Below are 20,548 nucleotides of genomic sequence, written 5' to 3' on the forward strand. Positions count from 1 at the left end.
GCAAGCAATCCCTCTAGAAAAGCCTGATTAGGCAGGTCCTTAGGAACCTTACATAGCTGGTTCTGGCAAAGCAAAGCAAGTGCAGCTGTTGCTGCCCAGGCCCAAGTTAAGATACCCAGTCGCAGGAAAATGTCACTGTCCCAGGAATTTATCATATCACAGAGGACAAGGTCACCCAGGCCTTTAATCTCTTCCCCCCTCTACACATGACCCCTTCCCCATTTCTCCTTTTCAACCATCTCCCTGTCTGCCCCCAGCCAGCCTGGCCTCCTTGCTCTCTTCCCACACGGACACTCTGTAACATGGTCAGGGTATCAAGAGGCAGTACAACCAGAGGGTCCCTACATTTGTTGCATGTTAGGATGTCCTGGAAGCTTTCAAAATCCCCATGTCCAGATTGCATCCCATATAGATTAAATCAGAATGTCTGGGGTGGGTACCAGATACTGATGTTTTTACTGATGGACTAGATTAGAATCTGGTTGTATCACTTTTAGCTGTGTGGCCTTGGATAACCTTGAGGGTTACTTGACCCTAAATGAAAATAATAGTAACATCTATCTTATAAGATTGTGGGAAGGATTAAATGAGTTAATATTTGTGAAGAGCCCCAAACAGTACTTAACATGTAAGGTGTGTGCTGTAAGTGTTAACTGCTGTTATTACCATGGGTGCCCTAAATGAAACTGGTGACTTACAGAGGAAATCTTTTACTAAGTTCCAGCACTCATGCAAAAGTCAGTAGGTTTTACTAACTCCCCTACCTGTGAAAGGGAAAAGGTGTGCTAGCATTTACCAAGTACCTGCATGGTACAAAGCATGCATTGTTTTATTTCATTTTAGCCATAATCCCTCAAGATTGATATTATTATAATCATTTCACAGAAGAATAAACTAAGATTTAAAGAGGTTAACTCAGGTTAATCTAGTGAGGGAGATAAAATTTACAACAGACTTTTCTCACTCCAAAACTTAGGCTCCTCTGAATCCTCTTCTCAACTAGACAGTGGCCTTTGGGCTTTCTGTTGGTCTTTGCATTGCCCAATTGTAGCAAATATCCTCCTAAGTCAGTTTAGCCAGAATCCCCTCGATATCCAGGTCACATCTGATCACTGTGGCCTACCTACAGTGACAATCCTGTCAGGTCAGTTTAGCCAGAAATCCCCGCCATACCTGATGTTTCTTCTCAGTAGTTTCCTATCTACCTAGAGACCCCCACACACTGCCCCTTGTCTGTAAATCCCCATTTTTCCATGTGGTGTTCATAACTGAGCCCAGTTTGTATCTTGCAACAGGGAAAAGAGATTATACAAACTGGACTACTGCAACAGGGAAGAGAGATTAGTCTGGAATAGAATCTGCTTTTACTGTTTTAACTACTGCCTGGCTCTGGCTTTTTTTTAACAATCTCCATACACATACACACATGACCATGCACAAACATGTATGCACACATGTGCACATGAGCACATGAACACACACACAGCTCCAGATGCTCTCCTCAGGCTGGAATGAGTACTCTTTGGTAAAAAAAACTTGGAAACAGCCCCCATCCACAACCAGCAGCAGTTATGACTCTTTCACAGTAGTGACTATAAGCAGCACCCACCACAGTCTATAGTGGCCACATCAGACTTGGAAGGCTCGGCCACCAGCCTCTGGATCTGGGCCAGTGTACTGCAGGCTTCCTCCATCTCCCTCCAAATGAGAAACACGTCCTCTCGGACCTCAGCTCCTGGGAGGGAAACACAGTATGAGTGCGTGGCTATGGCTAGCCCAATAACGCCCTGGTAGTTCTAGCAGACCCGGCACATCCCAGCCAGGTTTCTAGAATATGTCTGAACATCAAATTCCATGTTCCCCACTAAGCTCTGAGAAGCAGAACTTAAGTCCCTAAGGAAGTGCTGTCATCTTAAGAAATCATAAATACAGATTTTGGGAGGCCATAAATCTTTATAAAGTAAATATTTGGAGTAGCTAGAATTGTTAGAGATGAATTATTGACAATATTCAAATATGATAAAGAATAAAAGTATTCTAAAGCACCTAATAAATACCACAATGAACGCAATAAGGAAGGGAAATTTAATGGTTTATGGAAGTGATGATCCTCATCCTTTCTTGATTTAGCTGAGACTGCCTACTTCGCCAAAAGCACATTCACAAGTCTTTATTTCCCCTGATGCAATCACAAATCTTTGGCCTCCTTTTCTGGACCTCTGTTCTCTCTGTTTAGGGCTAGGTTGGTTCTTTATTATTTTATTTTTAATGATATGGCTCATTTATGTCACTCTAACAATCAATCAAAATTCGTCTATGGTAAGACACCGAAGGCTGGGATAGAGGCTCTGGCCTCACCTAGGTCCAGGCTCTAACACATTCATAGTTTCTGGAGGTTAAGGAGGGTATAAGAGCAGAAAGGATATAGGTGTGGCTATAAAACTACAACAGGAGGGATCCTGTGGTGGTATCTTCACTGTATCAATGTCAATATCCTACTTGTGATATTGTCGTATAGTTTTGCAAGACGTTACTGTAGGCAGAAACTGGGTAAAGGGCACGTGGGTATTTCTGCACCATTTCTTACAAGTTTACATGAGCCTACAATGATCTCCGTACCTCTGTTCTGTGCACACGTGGCCAGTGGTGATGCCAAGAGGTCACCTTGAGTAGAAGATGCCTTCCACACATTTTTAGGGGCATCTGCAGGCCCAGTCATCAGCCTGGCACTTCTCAAGGCACCATGGAAGCTACAGGAGAGTCCCTGCTTTAGGGCTGCTTTTAATATAGTTGTGTAGACAAGAATTTACCAGTTGTGTTCTCTAGTTTTAAAGACTCCACTCCAATAAAAACATTGTTTAAAAAAACACAACAATGACTCTGTTTCACAGACTTGTATGGGGTTGGCTCAGAGAACACTGATGATGTTATTGTTGAAGTAAGCTGGGTCCAAATTCTGTAATGATAAATACCTCTTTGGAGTACTTGCTATGTGCCTGGCATTATGTTTGGGCCTTTCTGAACATTTTCTCATTTCTCTTCACCACAAATCTTCAGGCAAATTTTATTCTTGTCCCCATTTTATAGCTGTGTAAAATGAAGCAGAGTGAGTTGTCCAAGTTTACACTGTAAATGAATGGCAGAGCAGAGTCAAGCCCAGGTTGATGTGACTGCACCAACTCAGCCACCATGACTAGGTGCCCTGAGCAAGTGGTGAGTAGTTATAAAGGGTCCTGCAGCCTCTCCTCCCACTACTGATGAGACCCCCTTACCACGCCTGTCTACATAACAGCCCACAGACAGCTGAGATCACAAAGCCACAGAGAATGAAAGACCACAATCAAGTCTACAGGCCATCCCAGGAGATTCATGCACCAGGGCAAAGGGCTGACCCTGAGCCACCAAGACAGACTGGGACAGACCAGAGTCAATGTCTCAGACTTAAAAAGTAGTCAAGAAGGGCAGGACAGAAGTAAAGGAACATGAGAACTCTGGCCCTCTGAACGTTGGCCAGATCTGTACTTGTAAAGAAACGGTGACAAGTCCTGGCACAGATGGATGGCCACCATGGCTTTGCAAGCACCAACAGTCCAGGGGATGAAATGTGGTGTGTACCCAGTTCTATGCTGGAACTCCAAAACTATCACAGGCTGCTGCCAAATGCAAACCATAAGCCCACAGGTCATTCTGCTGCTGCAAAAGCAAGCCTGACTTCCAGCTGCTTGCTGCAGCATGGACACGATAAGTAGCAGGTTCTCTCTTAAAACATTTCAAAATGAGGCAAGGCATTTCATTCACAAATTAAGAGGGAGTGACTACAGGTCAGCATCCAATGAGAATTTTCCAAGGAAAAATGGTTGGCTCTTGATCCAGTGATAGGGGAGTGTGCTTAAGGAGCAGCAGTGACCTGAGACACACTCTCCTATGCAAGTTGCAATTAGGATTATCAAGCCACTTGTTTAGCCATTGTAATTAGGGGGCTATAAACTCTTTTTTTTTTTGCAAGCCCTCTAAAGTACTTGTTATTTGAGGTAAGAAGAAATCTGGCTAAAAGGATTACAGTTTCAAGCAGTCAAAATCCAATTGTTAATGGCACTATTTTTCACTATGTAGATACAACTTAGTCAGAAAAGGGTATGGAAGTTGTACTTTCCTCGCTGGACAAGAAAACTGGAAGAGACCTCTAAGCTACTCAGACTGCTTTTCAGACCCAAGGCCAGGCCGGTCACACCCTCGCTGGTTCATCTGCAGGTGGCTGCCACACCACTGAAGGACATGGGCCCTACAACACTATGTAGAAGATGAATGAGGCAGAAAAGACGGCAGCAGGTCACCTGGGGAAGAGCAGGCACTCACAGCTTCAAAACTCTTCATTGAAAAGCCCAAAGAGCTCACCAAGGCACAGACGCTCTAGTTCTTGTGGTAACTGAGTAAAGTGCTTACCTGCATTGTTCAGACTATAAGACGCACTCCCCCACCCCAAATTTGGGAGGAAAGAGGAAGGGAGTTTTATAGTCTGAATGTAGCTTTACATTTACATTGGTGAAATATTATGTTATTTATGTTATTAAATATTTTACCACATTTTTTACTTCAAAAATTTTTTCCCTATTTTCCTCCTCTAAAACCTAGGTGCGCTATTAGGGTCCAAAAATGTGCTATATCCTCATTGCTCAAAGTCAAAAACCTGAAAATTCTCAGCAATGTGTTCAGGTGTCACAGACTTGGGATCACAACCAAACTCCTCTGCATGGAGAACCTGATCAGAACCTGAGCTGTGTTTTTATTCCACTTATCAGCTATGGCTTTGATTCTGGGATCCTCTAGTAGGGAAGGGTCCTCAGGCTTGGCCCAGGGCCTGTCGGGAAAGCTGAGAGAACTGTAGGCAGTCACCACAGTGCCTTTGGAATGACAATACTGGATTAACTTCTGGAGAGTACGACATGGCTGGCCACAACTGCTGTGTTCCACAGACCAGGCTGAAGGACCATGACCAGCAGCTATAGATTCTTAAGCTGGCAATCATGAAACAGAACAACTCAAAAGTATCCATTTAACTAGTTTTGTTTAAAAACAAACCAAAAGCAACTAATGAACAAGAAAAAAAACAAGGCAGTAAAAAGCATAACTCAGAATGTAGAGGTCTTATTTCAAGTTACTTCACAGGCAGAATGGAAGGGCTGTCATTTTTATCAGGGGTCACTTCTGAGAGGGACTTTTAGCAAAGATATGGGCAGCTGCAGCCCAAGGAGACAACCCCACTGGAAACAGAAGAGGAAGGAGGACAAGGCACAGGAAACACCAGTGTTCAGACAGCTCTGTAAACTTAAAATTCTCCAGGCTCAACCACAGAAAAGACGAAACAACAACATAGCTTTATGGTTCTTGACTATCAAAGTATCAGCCAGCCAAGGCCTACAGTGCTCAGTAGCAGGAGACAGTTCATCTGGGTGACCTAAAAAATCCTCCAACCCATTGACTCCTCCGGCACTAACCCCCGACATTGCCCATATGCCATAGTAACAACTAATGCTGTCACCAGCTGGGAGAGATGTCACATTACACTGCTGCTCTTCATTTGCTCCCAGTACTAAATTCTCAGACTGGCTCATTTAACAAATGAAACAAGACTCATGTCAGATATGTTTTCTCCTTGTTTTTAAGTATATTTTATTGATTATGCTATTACAGTTGTCCTATTTTTTCTTCCCCTTTATTCCCTCTACGCTGCACTCCCTCTCCCACCAGCATTCCCCATTCGTTCATGACCATGGGTCATACATGTAAGTTCTTTGGCTTCTCCGTATCCTATACTATTCTTAACCTCCCCCTGTTGCCTTTGTTTCTACCATTTATGCTTCTTATTCCCTGTGCCTTTTATCCTATTCTCCCCCTTCTCCCTCCCTGCTGATAATCCTCCATGTGATCTCCATTTCTGTGATTCTGTTCCTGTTCTAGTTGTTTAATTAGTTTGTTTTTGTTTTTGCTTTTTTTTAGGTTCATTTGTTGGTAGTTGTAACTTTGTTGTCATTTTATTATTCATAGTTTGGATCATCTTTTTATTAGATAAGTCTCCTAAACATTTCATATAATAAGGGCTTGGTGATGATGAACTCATTTAACTTGACATTATACATCGGCAACACATCATTGTGTTGTAGCACTGTCTGTCAGGGAGGGCTCAGAGAAGGAACAATGCTACTTGCTCAGCTCTTGGCTGGCTTTCAGACACTTATCCCCCTACCTACAAGCAAATTGGGCCCTTCTGGTGCTGATTCCCAGGTAGGTGGGTTTGTGTACATTCTAGGACCCAGTGGGTCTCTCTAACAAACTTTCTCATGAGGCTGGGAGTTTCTCTTTCTGCTGCAAGTTGTACAGGTTTTACAGCCAGAAGTTTTGAGGCTTTCTTTTCCAGCTCTGGAACCCTGGGTTGCATGATATGTCTCACTCCCCAGTTGTTCCTCCTGGTTTACCTGCATGAAACTGTGGAACTGCCATCCACTGCCTCACTGGACCATCATCTCCATCTGGGTTGCCTATCTCCACCCCTCCTACTAGTCTGGAGGAATATCTCTTCGTCAACTCCTTGGTTGTCAGACTTGTCAGAGTTCGGTTTTCTGGCAGTTCTGATTATTTTGGGGTTTTAAATTTGTTGTTGTCCTTCTTTTGGTTGTGCAAGGAGGCAAAGTGTATGTGTCTACCTATGCCTCCATCTTGGCCAGAAGTCTCAGATATGTTTTGATGTATCAGGGGAAAAGCCCTGAGTACCTGCCACAAAACACCACTGTTCTGTCAAATCTTCCATGTCACATCTACAGGAATAAGTCCACTTTGAGTTGATTCCTTAATCTATTCAATTAGCAAATATTTGTTGAGCAGCCACTCTGTGGTGGGTACACACTGCCAGTGCCAGGATGCAGTAGTGAAGAGTCCTGCTCACTGGCTGGCACTTGAGTTCCGGGTTCAAGGCTCCATAACACCCCTTCTAATACTCTGACACTGTGAACCTAGTCAGAGCACTGTCGTCCCAGGCTTCTAGGGCCCTTTCCTCCCACTGTCCTCCCTATCAGGGGGCCTCATAGCCCTCCACACACTCACCTAGCCCCACCCTTCATTCAAGGCTCCACCCAAGGCTCCACTTTTGGCTCCACCCAAACTTGGCCCAGCCACCCCCTCCCAAAACACTGGTCTGCCTTCTGCTCAACTCCTGGGAACCAGCCACAGCCACTGTTCTGTCCTTTGCTACCAGGACACAATCTCGGGCCACACCACTAGATGGGCTAGCAGGACATGCAATTCCTGGCTGCCTGTTACTCCAACCTCCAGTTCAAAGAGCACAAAGAATCATCAACATTGTGAATTAGTATACACATGACCTTGAATCTAGTCTGATTTAAGTCAACACTGTTTAGTTGGTAGCTGCTTATAACAACATAGCTCCCCACTCAGCAGTGTGTGTCCATGGCCAAACCCTACTGTTGCAGTTATGGTCTAGAGCTATGCTGTGGAGTTAGTGTGCAGTCTTGGGTTGCTGTTTATGTTGGCACAGGCCAACTTTGCCACTGGATTGTAGTCATCTTGAGTGGGGGACAGTGTTTTTTCTTTCTTTGTTTTTTCCAGAGCACTTAGTGAAGGATCCAGTGTTTTTGGTAAGAATCCTAGCCTTTCTTGTTTTTCTTTTTCCTACATATGAAGAAACAGTTATTGAGCATCTAAACATTCTTCTTGCCTCATCATTGGCAGCCCCCAAATAGCAAAAATTTCTTCTGAGTGATATGTAACAGGCTCCTGTCATCTGAGCATATGGCTATGCCCTAGCTATTCCAAACATTAACCGTGACATGCCCCAAAGTAGTAAGTCATTTCCTTTTAGATCTTCACTCCACAGACAGGCAAGTCTTTCCAAAATATCTGAAACATTATCATTCCAACAGCAGGAGGTGAAAGGCAATTAGAAAAGCAGTTAGACATGGCACTAGTCCAAGGACAATTTAATGTAGCCCTAGGAGATGGCAGTCCAGAAACAAACCACCCTCAGTAGCCTTGAACCTCAGGCCATCCCCCAGGTCCTACTGAGGCCCATTTGTCTTTGGCCCTTTCCCCATTGCCCAGGACTCCTGGGTGAAGAACAGGCTGAACTGAGTAGAGACCTTGCTGTCCGCCTGTGCACTAAACTGCTATTCAGTCATGAGCATTGAGAGAGCTGAATATAACCATCAAACAGCTGCATTCTTTGGAAAAAGAAGCACACACTTCTATTTTCAGGAAGCAATATATAACATTTTTAAAATATTAAAAAACTATGAAGTGCTTAAAATTCCCAAAAACCTAAATTTATGACAAAGATCTGGTGAAAGGGGACTTACTACATCTACAAAAGGATTGAAAGTGGCAAAATCAGTAGTTTTAGTCATAATGAAAATATTCCCAGTTACTTGCATTAAATTATTTATATATTAAGATATTTTGTTGTCACCCTGGCTGGCATAGCTCAGTGGATTGAGCGCGGGCTGCAAACCAAAGTGTCGCAGGTTCGATTCCCAGTCAGGGTACATGCCTGGGTTGCAGGCCATGACCCCCCAGCAACCGCACATTGATGTTTCTCTCTCTATCTCTATCTCCCTCCCTTCCTTCTCTAAAAATAAATATATAAAATCTTAAAAAAAAAAAAAAGAGCAGCCTTCCTTCTCTCTGTAGAAGAAAATGAAAAAAAAAAACCTTAAAAAAATATTTTGTTGTCAAGAGGTCACTGAAAACCTGCTGGCTTGATCTGGCCCCACAGCACTAACTGCTGAGGTGAGTATGGAACTGCACTCAGTCTTGCTCTATGGAATTAACCACTAATTAAAGTAAATAAAGTTGTTTTGCCATCTGGATAAATGTCTGACACCTTGGGGACAATGAATATACAAGGCCTGTTTGGAAAAAGTCCAGCCATTGTTAATATAATGAGAATAGTTTGTGAGATATTGATGTAACCTGGTAGCCAAGGAGAGTGAACTGGAATGTACATGCCTGAACAATGACAACTTCACTGTACTAGTCAGTGGGGGCGGTAGGCACTGTTGAATGAGCATGTGTACTGTGTGGTCATCACATTCAAAATGACTGAGCCAGTAGAGCAACAAACCTGCATCAAATTTTGTGTTAAACTTGAACATTCCTCCACAGGAACTATTTGGATAATTCAGAAGGCTGCAACTGGTGATTGGCAGCTTCATCACAGCAGTGCTCCTGCTCATACATCAAATCTCATGCAGAGTTTTTTGACAAACATCAAATCACCCAGGTGACTCAGCCTCCCTATAGCCCAGATTTGGTGCCCTGCAACTTCTGTTTTTTCCCAAAACTAAAATCACCTTTGAAAGGGAAGATATTTCAGACTGTCTGTGAGATTCAGGAAAATATAATGGGGCAGCTGATGGCGAATGGGAGAACTATATGAGGTCCCAAGGTGCCTACTTTGAACGGGACTGAGACATTATTGTCCTATGTATAATGTCTCTTATATCTTGTAACTACTTCAATAAATATCCCTATTTTCCATATTCTATGCTGAATACTTTTTGGACAGACCTCCTCATATATGAAGAGGGACCCCCCCCCCCAAAAAAAAATTAAGATTATCTTCTAAACGGCAGGGCCCTTGTAGTACAGGCTGTCCCTGCTAGGGGAATATTCTAGGAACCCATCTGTATCAGTATACCAGCTGGCATTGTTGTGAGAGGCTGCATTCGGCTTCAGTAAAATTTGTTTGAACTCTTTCAATGCCATTGCTCATTTCATAATAATGCACCTGTACACGTCACGCTGAGAGTTTAGCAGGTTTTGACCAAAAACAGCGTGACTTCCATGCCCCACGATCCCTATTCACTCAATATCACCCCAAGTGACTTTTTTGCTTCCCTGGATGATGAAAGCCCTCAAAGGGAAATGTTTTGTTGATGTGGAAGAGGTGAAACAAAAAATGGCAAAGCACTAAAAGGCATCAAAATTGACGAGTTCAGAAACTCTTTTGAGCAGTGAAAAGAAACCTTGATAGGTATCGTATTTTTTTCAGACTGTAAGATGCACCCCTCCCCAACCCAAATTTGGGAGGAATAATGGTTGTTAATGCTGCTGTTGAGTTCTGTTTACATTTACATTGGTGAAATATTGTGTTATTTATGTTATCAAATATTTTATCACATTTTTTGCTTCAATTTTTTTTCCCATTTTCCTCCTCTAAAACCTAGGTGCACATTATGGTCTGAAAAATATGGTATATTGTATCAAATGGAGACTTTGAAGGTGACTGAAGTTTAACATGTAAGAATAAATACACAATTTTTAATAAGTAAATTCTAGGTTTTTTGGGGTCCCCCATGTAAGTTTCACAAGGACTATGCTATCTTAAAGAGCAATTTGAAATACCAAGTATGGGCAACTCTTATTGGTAGCTCCTACTAAGCTCCTACTAAGTACTATGGTACTATCTCCTGGATCCTCTCATCTAAATGGAGAATTGTAAAGTGAAAATTTAATGTGGTCTAGTTGTCCAACATTCCCATAGAAATCCTGAGTATAAACCACCACCATTCTTTCCATGGTAAAGAGCAAGTGTGGAAGGGAAGATGGCAGCATGGTAGGAGCGAGCAGATTCCACTTCCCCCTTTTCTTCCACAGCTGGGAGAAAAACCTAGCCAATCTACGGAGGAATCAGCCTCTGTAGATCTCTGTAGCAAACAGCCAATAGTACCCCCGCGTATATGAAGATAGGAGATCAAAAACTGTAGTGGACATTGAAAAACCAGACAGTAAGGAGAGTGCTTCAGGATAATAAGGGCCCAGGGATCAGTGTGGGGACCAGGGAGGTTGCAGCCCCCCGCCTGGTGCTCCTGGGTCTGCCTCAGGGCACTTGGGAGAGAGCTAGCTCAACCTCTCCCTCGCTGGCCAAACAAGGATTGAGCAGCACCAGGGGAGGCATGGTTGCTTGAAGGCACAAAGAGGAGATGAGGACTGAGAGGCAATCACACAGGGGCTGTGAGCACCCACACATACCCCAGGGAAGAGTGTACCCTGAGCCTTTGAGACCAAGGGCGGCCTGGCCAAGCACCCGCGCCCAGAACCCAGAGAGAGTGAGGTTTTGTGGAAGACCTGGAGCCCACAGCCATGAACACAGAAAAGGCACAGGCACTCTGCAGGGTCCCCGGTGCCCATGGCATGAACTCGGGGGAAGTGCATGCCCCTCAGGAGCCCTGGAGCCCACACCATGAACCCAGAAAAGGCACGGGCACTCCTCAGGATCCCCAGAGCACACAGTTGTCAACACCGGGAAGGCGCGCACGCACTCTGCAAGATCCCTGGAGCACACAGCCGTGAGCTTGGGAGAGCATGCTAAGGAGGGCCCAGATCCCACACCCAGGACACTGCGGAGAGGCACCAGACTGGCTCTGGGGAGAATGCTTGGCTAGCCCTGGGGTGAGTACAGGAGAGGCTATCTGAGTGCTGAATGGGAAAGGAGAAAAGCGATACCAAAGTCCCTCAGTCTGCTGAAGCCAGCAAGACCAGAAAAACTGGTTTGGCCAGTTTGAAACCAACAAAGATTTTTTTGTTTGATTGTTTGATTTTGTCTTTTTTTAAGCAACTTTTTATTTTTTAATTCTTATTATTTTTATATTTCTTCATTCCTTATGCTTCTCTTTCTTTCTTTCTAGTGTTATTCCTATTTCCTTTCTTTCCAAATTAATCTCTTCTTCCTTCCATCTTTTGCTTTTTTTCTTCTTTTTTTTGAACCTGCAAGTTATTGCATATTTGTATTATCATTTTTTCATTATTCTTACATTTTTTATTTTAATAGTACTTTGGTATTCCTCTTCTTTCTGTAAAGTCTTCTTTGTGTAGACGAATATATTGTATCATTTGACAGGTTTCCCGTATTATCTCATTCATAGTGCATTGCTAATTTACTGTCCTTCATTTGTGTTTCATTAGTACAATACTCAAGGTTCTATACTCCCTATTCTTGTTATCTAGATCTCATAGATTCTGTGATATGATTGTTGCTCTAATATTACTGTAAATAATAGCTATTCCATACAATTGTAAATACTATACAACACCCCTCTCAGATCTTAGCACACGTCACCATTTCCCAAACTCTATTACTGTAGTGGTTAACTTTATTCTCTCACACACTACACCCATCTACTATTCTTTACTCTCACCCTATATCAGAGTCTGACCTCCCTCAAACTCACTGCTTTCTAGATCCAATTCACAATCCTTTCCTCCCCAACAAGAGTCTTATCTTCTTTCCATCCTTTCTACAAAGTGGCTAGTGGGGTGGAAGATCATGGTTAACACTATACATAGCCAAAGGATCTCCTATAGCTTCTGTATTGGCTGCTACTGTAAACATCATAGAATAGTCTCTTGCTGTCTTAATCCATTTTGCCTTACCCCTCCAAATGATCACAAAAAAGAGTAGGGGGAAGCTGTGAGCACCAGGATACCTAAAGGAGACTGCACCACTGAATCTCAGAGGTATTCTACCACAGAAGTTCACACCATAAACCCAGGAAACCAGAACAGATCAATTTAAGAAACAGAGACTAACAAGAAGAGTCTCTTGAACAATGAGAAGACAAAGAAATAATCCCCAAATGAAGAGAAAGGAGGAAGCCTCAGAAAGAATGCTAAATGAAACAGAGGCAACTCAACTATCAGATATTGAGTACAAAACAATGATTATCAGGAAGCTCAATGAGTTCAAAATGAATTACCGGAAACTACAATGAACTCACTGCAAACTCTATCAACATGAAAAAAGGGGATAGAAACTATCAACAAGGGCCAAGAGGAAATGAAGAATACAATTTCTGAACTGAAGGACACAGCAGAAGGAATCAAAAGCAGGATTGATGAAACAGAAGATCGGATCAGCGAATTGGAGGACAAAGTAGAAAAAAAAACACCCAGAAAGAGAAAAGAAAGGAAAAGAGGGATTAGAAAGAATGAATTATAGAAAAAACACTCAGAAAGAATGAAGAGGGATTAAGAGAAATGCAAGACAATATTAAACATAATAATATCTGTATAATGGGGATACCAGAAGGAGATGGAGAAGAGCAAGGGATAGAAAACCTTTTTGAAAAAGTAATGATGGAAAACGTCCCTAATTTGATGAGATAAAGTCACACAAATCCAGGAAACACAGAGAGTCCCAATCAAGAGGAACCCAAAGAGGCCCACTTCAAGACACATCATAATTAAAATGGCAAAATTTCAAGACAAAGAGAGAATCTTAAAGGCAGCAAGGAAGAAAGAGGGAGTAAGACACAAGGGAGCCTCAACAGGGCTAGCAGCTGACTTCTCAATGGAAACACTCCAAGCCAGAAGAGAATGGCAAGAAATATTCCAAGTAATGAGAACCAGAGGCCTGCAACCAAGGCTACTTTACGCAGCAAGGATCTCAATCAAGATAGAGGGCCAAATAAGGAGCTTCCCAGAAAAAAAAGAGATCTACAAGAATACACCTCCACCAAACCAGCTCTGCAAGACATGCTAAAGGGACTGCTTTAAGGAGAGGAAGGAAAAGAAAGAGAGAGAGGGACACAGTTATGTAAATGGCAATGAATAAGTACCTATCAGTAATAACCTTAAACATAAATGGATTAAATGCTCCAATCAAAAGACATAGAATAGCTGATTGGATAAGAAAACATGACCCACACATGCTGCCTACAAGAGACCCACCTCAGGATAAAAGACCTACACAGGTTAAAAGTGGAGGGCTGGAAACAAATTTTCCAAGCAAACAGACAGGAAAAAAAAGCCGGAGTAGCAATACTCATATCTGACAAAATAGACTTCCAAAAAAAGGGCCATAAAGAGAGACCCAGAAGGTCACTTCATAATACTCAAGGGAAGAATTCACCAAGAAGACATAAATATTGTAAATATATATGCACCCGACATAGGAGCACCCAAATACATAAGATAAAACTTGGAGGACTTCAAGAAAGACATTGACAGCAACACAATTATAGTGGGGCATTTTAACAACGCACTGTCAAAAATGGACACATCTTCCAAACAAAATATCAACAAAGATATTGTGGCATTGAACAATGCCCTAGATGAAATGGACTTAACTGATATATACTGAGCCCTTCATCCCAAAGAAGCTAAGTACACATTCTTTTCAAGTGCACATGGAACATTTTCAAAGATAGACCACATGATAGGACATAAAACAAGCATCAACAATTCAAGAAAATTGAAATCATACCAAGCATTTTCTTAGACAACAAGGGACTAAAACCAGAAACCAACCCCAACGGAAAAAACCCAAAACACTCAAAATCATGGAGATTGAGCAGCATGCTGTTAAGCAATGAATGGATCAAGAATGAAATTAGGGGAGAAATAAAAAACTTTCTGGAAATAAATAAAAATGAACTCACAACAGTCCAAAACTTATGGGACACAGTGAAGGCAGTCTTGAGAGGGAAGTTCATATCGATACAGGCCCACCTAAAAAAGATAGAAACATTTCAAACAAACAACCTAACCCTATGTCTACAAGAACTCCAGGAACAACATCAAAGGCAGCCCAGAGCAAGTAGAAGGAAGGAAATAACCAAGATCAGAGCAGAATTAAGTGACATGGAGACTAAAAGCACAATTCTAAGGATCAATGAATCCAGGAGCTGCTTCTTTGAAAAGATGAAGAAAACTGACAAACCTTTAAGCAGGCTCATCAAGAAAAAAAGATAGAAGACCCAATAAACACAACCAGAAATGAAAGAGGAAAGATTACAAGTGCTACCCCAGAAATACAAAGAATTGTAAGAAATTACTACAAATCACTGTATGCCAAGAAATCTGAAAACCTAGGTGAAATGGACAATTTTCTAGAAAAATATAATCTTCCAAAATTCAATGAGGAAGAATAAGAAAGCCTGAATAGACCAATAACAGCAAATGAAATTGAAGCAGTAATCAAAAAATTCCCAACACACAAAAGCCCTGGACCAGATGGTTTCATAGGAGAATTCCACAAAGCATTTAAGGAAGAGCTAACCCCTATCCTTCACAGACTATTCCAAAAAATCCAAGAAGATGAAAGACTCACAAACTTTTTCTATGAAGCCAGAATCATGCTAATCCCAAAACCAGATAAAGAAACAACAAAGAAAGAAAACTTCAGGCCAATATCGCTGATGAACATAGACGCTAAAATCCTCAACAAAATATTCACGAACCACATCCAACAATACATTAAAAAGATCATACACCATGACCAAGTGGGATTCATCCCAGGGATGCAAAGATGGTACAATATTTGCAAATCAATAAATGTAATATATCACATAGACAAAAGGAAAGACAAAAATCACATGATCATATCAATACATGTAGAAAAGCATTTGATAAAGTACAGTACCCATTTATGATAAAAACAGAGGGAGCATTCCTCAACATAATAAAAGCCATATATGAGAGACCTACAGCCAACATCATACTCAATGGGCAAAAACTAAAATCTCTTCCACTAAGATCAGGAATAAGACAAGGTTGTCCACTTTGACCACTTCTATTCAATATAGTATTGGAAGTTTCAGCCACAGTGATCAGATAAGAAAAGGAAATAAAAGGCATCCAAATTGGAAAGGAGGAAACATCTGTCACTGTCTGTAGATGACATGATAGTATACATAGAAAATCCTATAGACTCGGCCAAAAAATTGCTTGACCTAATAAATGAATTTGGCAAAACAGTGGGATACAAAGTCAATATCCAGAAATCAAGGGCATTTTTGTACACCAACAAGGAAACAACAGAAGTATAAATCTAGAAAAAAATCTCATTTGATATAGCAATAAGAAAAATAAAATACCTAGGAATAAACCTAACCAAAGAGGTCAAAGACCTGTATTCAGAAAACTACATAACACTGAGGAAAGAAATCAATAAAGACACAAACAAAAAGAAACATACACCATGTTCATGGATCAGAAGAATTGACATCATCAAAATGTCCATACTACCCAAAGCAATGTACAGATTCAATGCAATACCTATTAAAGTACCAATGGCATATTTCACAGACATACAACAAGCACTTCAAAAATTTATATGGAAACATAAACCACCCCAAATAGCTGCTGAAATTTTGAAAAAGAAGAGTAAAGTAGGAGGGATCACAATACCTGATACCAAACTGTATTACAAGGCCACTGTAATCAAAACAGCCTGGTACTGGCATAAAAACAGGCACATGGACCAATGGGACACAACAGAGAGCCCAGAAATAAGCCCAAGTTTCTATGGTCAATTAATATTTGACAAAGGAGGCAGCAACATAAAATGGAGTAAAAATAGCCTCTTCAACAAATGGTGTTGGGAGAACTGGACAGCTACGTGCAAAAAAATGAAACTTGAGCACCAACTTACACCATACACAAAAATAAATTCAAGGTAGATAAAAGATTTAAATATAAACTGTGACACCATTAAAGTCCTAGAGGAGAACATAGGCAGGGAAATCTCAGATATTTCACACAGGAACATTTTTACTGACATGTCCCCTAGAGCAAGGGACATAAAGGAAAGAATAAACAAATGGGATCTCATCAAAATAAAAAGCTTCTGCATGGCTAAAGAAAACGGCATTAAAATGAAAAGAGAACCAACCATATGGGAAAACATATTTGCCAATGATACCTCAGACAAGGGTTTAATCTCCAAAATATATAAAGAACTTACATGACTACACTCTAAGAAGACAAGCAACCCAATTAAAGAATGGGCAAAGGACTTGAACAGACACTTCTCCAAGGAGGACATACAGAGGATCCAGAGACACATGAAAAGATGCTCAATATCTCTAGCTATCAGAGAGATGCACATTAAAACCACATTGAGATACTACTTCACACTAGTCAGAATGGCCATCATAAACAAAGCAACAAACTACAAGTGTTGGAGAGGTTGTGGAGAAAAGGGGACCCTAGTACACTGTTGGTGGGATTGCAGACTCGTACAACCGCTATGGAAAACAGTATGGAACTTCCTCAGAAAACTAAAAATGGATCTGCCTTTTGCCCCAGCAATTCCACTGCTGGGGTTATATCCTAAGAACCCTGAAACACCAATCCAAAGAATCTATGCACCCCAATGTTCATAGCAGCACAATTTACCATACCCAAGTGTTGGAAACAACCTAGGTACCCATCAGTAAATGAATGGATCAAAAAAACTGTGGTACATTTACACAATGGAACTCTATGAAGCAGAAAGAAAGAAGGAGCTCCTACCCTTTGCAACAGCAAGGATGGAGCTGGAAAGCAGCATGCTAAGCAAAATAAGCCAGGTGATGAAAGACAAATACCATATGATCTTACCTTTAACAGGAACTTAACAAAACAAAGAAACAAGCAAAATATAACCAAAGACACTGAAACAGAGAACAGGCTGACAGTGACCAGAGGGGAGAGGAGAGGGAATTTCAGGGGAATTTCAGGGGAGAATGGGAAGGTTTTACAGGAATACGTATAAAGAATACATGGACACAAAGTAGAGGGGGTGGAAATGGGAGGAAGGTGGGGAAAAATGGGTGGGTAGGCTGAGATGGGAGTAAAGGACAGAAAACTGTACTTGAACAATGATTAAAATATAATTAAAAACATAAATAAAAAAAGAACTCCATCAAACTTGCAAGAAGCATGGCTTGTGGCTCTGGGAGCTATCAGACAAGTAGGTGATAAAACAGAGTCACAGGGATGGAGAAGCAATAGCTAAAGAAAAGCATGCAAAAATACCAGTGAATATAACTTAGTTAAATAAATCCAGTCTATTTGTAAATACCATTTTACATAAATTTTATTGATTATGCTATTACAGTTGTCTCAATTTTGTCTCCCCTTTCTCCCCCTCTGCCCTGTACCATGCCTCCCACCAACCCTCAGTTCATGTCCATGGGTCATATATATAAGTTCTTTGGCTTCTCCATATCCTATACTATTCTTAAGCTCCCCCTGTCTCTTTTGTGCCTACCATTTATGCTTCTTATTCCCTGTACCTTTTTTCCCCATTCTCCCCCTCCTCACTGAGAACCCTCCATGTGATCTCCATTTCTGTGACTCTGTTCCTGTTCTAGTTGTTTGATTAGGTTGTTTTTGTTTTTGCTTTTTTTTTACAGTTCACTTATTGATAGTTGTGTTTGTTGTCATTTTACTGTTGGTAGTTTTGATCATCTTCTTTTCTTAGATAAGTCTCTTTAACATGTCATATAATAAGGGCTTGGTGATGATGAACTCCTTTATTTTGACCATATCTGAGAAGCAATTTATCTGTCCTTCCATTCTAAATGATAGCTTTGCTGGATAAAGTAATCTTGGATGTAGGTTCTTGCCTTTCAGACTTTGAATACTTCTTTCCAGCCCCTTCTTGATGGTAAGATTTCTTTTGAGAAATCAGCTGATAGTCTTATGTGTAGGAAACCGTTCTGCATGTTGTGGAAATGTAGCTCAGTACTCACATGGAAGACCAGTGGGGTGCGAGTCAGCACAGGACCACACCCACGGATAGGTTTTCCCATGGGGGATCAGGCCTGCATTGTACCTAGACTTTTATGAGGCTTGCTTCTGCTAAAATTCCCTCACCCTGAATTGAGGCAGCAAGGGTTTACTGTAACTTCCTAAAACCTGAGCGAAACCTCCCAAGTATGGAGTGTTAACAGTTTAACCACTTTTCCCCTTGGTCTGCAACATCCTTCTCATTTAAGTAATTAGCGACATTCTTTCCTTCATTATCTGTAAAGGGTAATCCCCTGTAGTGAATCCTCTGCATAGTAAATGAGGACTACCCTCCATGTAATGTGCTGAGAAAAGCAATAAAAGCTTGTCCAAGCAGGGACTGGGCTCTCTGGCCTTCTTACCCTCTCTCTCAGAGAGTGGCCATGCCATCCCTTTTTCTCCACAGGACTTTAGTAGTCCATGTGTATTTGTTCACAAGCAGCCACAACATACACAGATCTTGACAGCCAGGATCCACCATACTTATGGGAACACCTTTGTAGGTAACTCTCTCCTTTCCTGTTGTTGCTTTTAATATTCTCTGTTTATCTTTAACCTTAAGTTCCTAAGTTCTCACAATGTGAGATCTACGTCAGCAGATGTCAGCTGAGACATATTGGTTGTTTTCAGTTACCTTCAAGGGGCTATATAGACTCATCTCTTCCTGTGATGTAAACCACCCAGTCTAATTCTGATGATGAGTGCTGAGCTATATCCCCAAAGCAGGGCCTAAAGTGACATTCTGGTGAGTAACAGCACACAGCTGCTGGCTCAGCTGCATTCTATCTACCCTGGATATCAGTTCCCACAGGACAGGCCTGATGGGTTATTAACTCAGAGAGCGTGCAAGTGTTGGACCTCTACTACCTGCAGTTTGTCTCCCTCATCAAACTGAACAGAACTATGTTTATCCATTTTTATAACCACTCTCCCTGGTATGTCCCTACTCCTGGCAGATACTTCTGAATAGGCTATTTCAGAACATAAGCTTCTGAAGGAGAGGGGCCTCCTTTTGTCATTATTGTATTCCCAGAGCTCAGCACTGCTCGACTTTCAAATAACAAACATGGAGTGGATCTCTTACTCTAAAATCAGAGCAAGGTTGTTTTTGTTGGGGGGGGGGGTTGCTTTATTTTTTCACTCATTTAAAAAAAATTTTTAACTTTTTTTTATTATTGTTCAAGTACAGTTGTCTCCATTTTCCCCCCCACCACTCCCCACCCACCCCGGGTATCCCCACTTCCTACCCTTGATCCTAATCCCCTTTGGTTTTGTCCATGTGTCCTTTATAGATGTTCCTAAAAACCCTTCCCCACATTACCCCCATTATCTCCTCCCACCTCCTCTCTGGTTACTGTCAGTTTGTTCTTAATTTCAGTGTCTCTGGTTATATTTTGCTTGCAGAGCAAGTTTTTTTCAAATGTTACCAGAAGTCTTCACTATTTCTTTTTCCTAGTAACTCAATTTAATTTTTAAAAGTTGAGAGATTTCTCTATGCCTTGTGTTTTGTTAGGTGATGCAGGATGCATCACTCAATTATTTCACTATGATTCTAAGAGATTATATTGGTCATAGAAGACCTGAGTCTACCTCACTACTGCCCAGTGCCAGGAGAGGGCTACAGTGAGTGGTGGGGGTCCTGGTGAGAGGCTGGACTGCAGTCAGGAGTTGAGAATAAAACCAGGAGCCCAGAATACACAGCCACTGTTTGGGAAGGAATATAAGGTTCCCTGCCCTTAACAGGGCTTACTGTCTGGTTGGGGAAGCTAGACCTTCACATGCATTGGGTGAAGGTGTGCACTAAGGGGAAAGCTAAGGGGAGAAGAGGAGCATGTGAACAGTTTTTAAGTTCTAAACTGGTATTCTGGAGTTATGAAGAGAAGGAGCAACTTTTTAAGCATCGAGCAGAAGTATAATTGGCATTCTAAGAGTGTGGGGTTCCCTAAGTAGGAACCTTGCCTTTTATTACTTTTAAATCTCCTCC

At 41.6% G+C, this 20,548-nt stretch overlaps 1 protein-coding gene across 3 annotated transcripts in view; it reads right to left on the reverse strand.

Moving 5' to 3' along the window:
- VWA3B (von Willebrand factor A domain containing 3B) overlaps window positions 1–20,548 on the reverse strand; it is a 199,950-nt gene that overhangs the window by 119,512 nt on the left and 59,890 nt on the right. For all 3 annotated transcript variants that reach the window (XM_036030068.1, XM_036030069.1, XM_036030070.1), the window contains one exon: window positions 1,610–1,735. In XM_036030068.1, coding sequence (XP_035885961.1) covers window positions 1,610–1,735 — 126 coding nt within the window. The remainder of the gene's footprint in view (window positions 1–1,609; window positions 1,736–20,548) is intronic.

Source organism: Phyllostomus discolor, chromosome 6, assembly GCF_004126475.2.
Source record: "Phyllostomus discolor isolate MPI-MPIP mPhyDis1 chromosome 6, mPhyDis1.pri.v3, whole genome shotgun sequence".
Taxonomy (NCBI): domain Eukaryota; kingdom Metazoa; phylum Chordata; class Mammalia; order Chiroptera; family Phyllostomidae; genus Phyllostomus; species Phyllostomus discolor.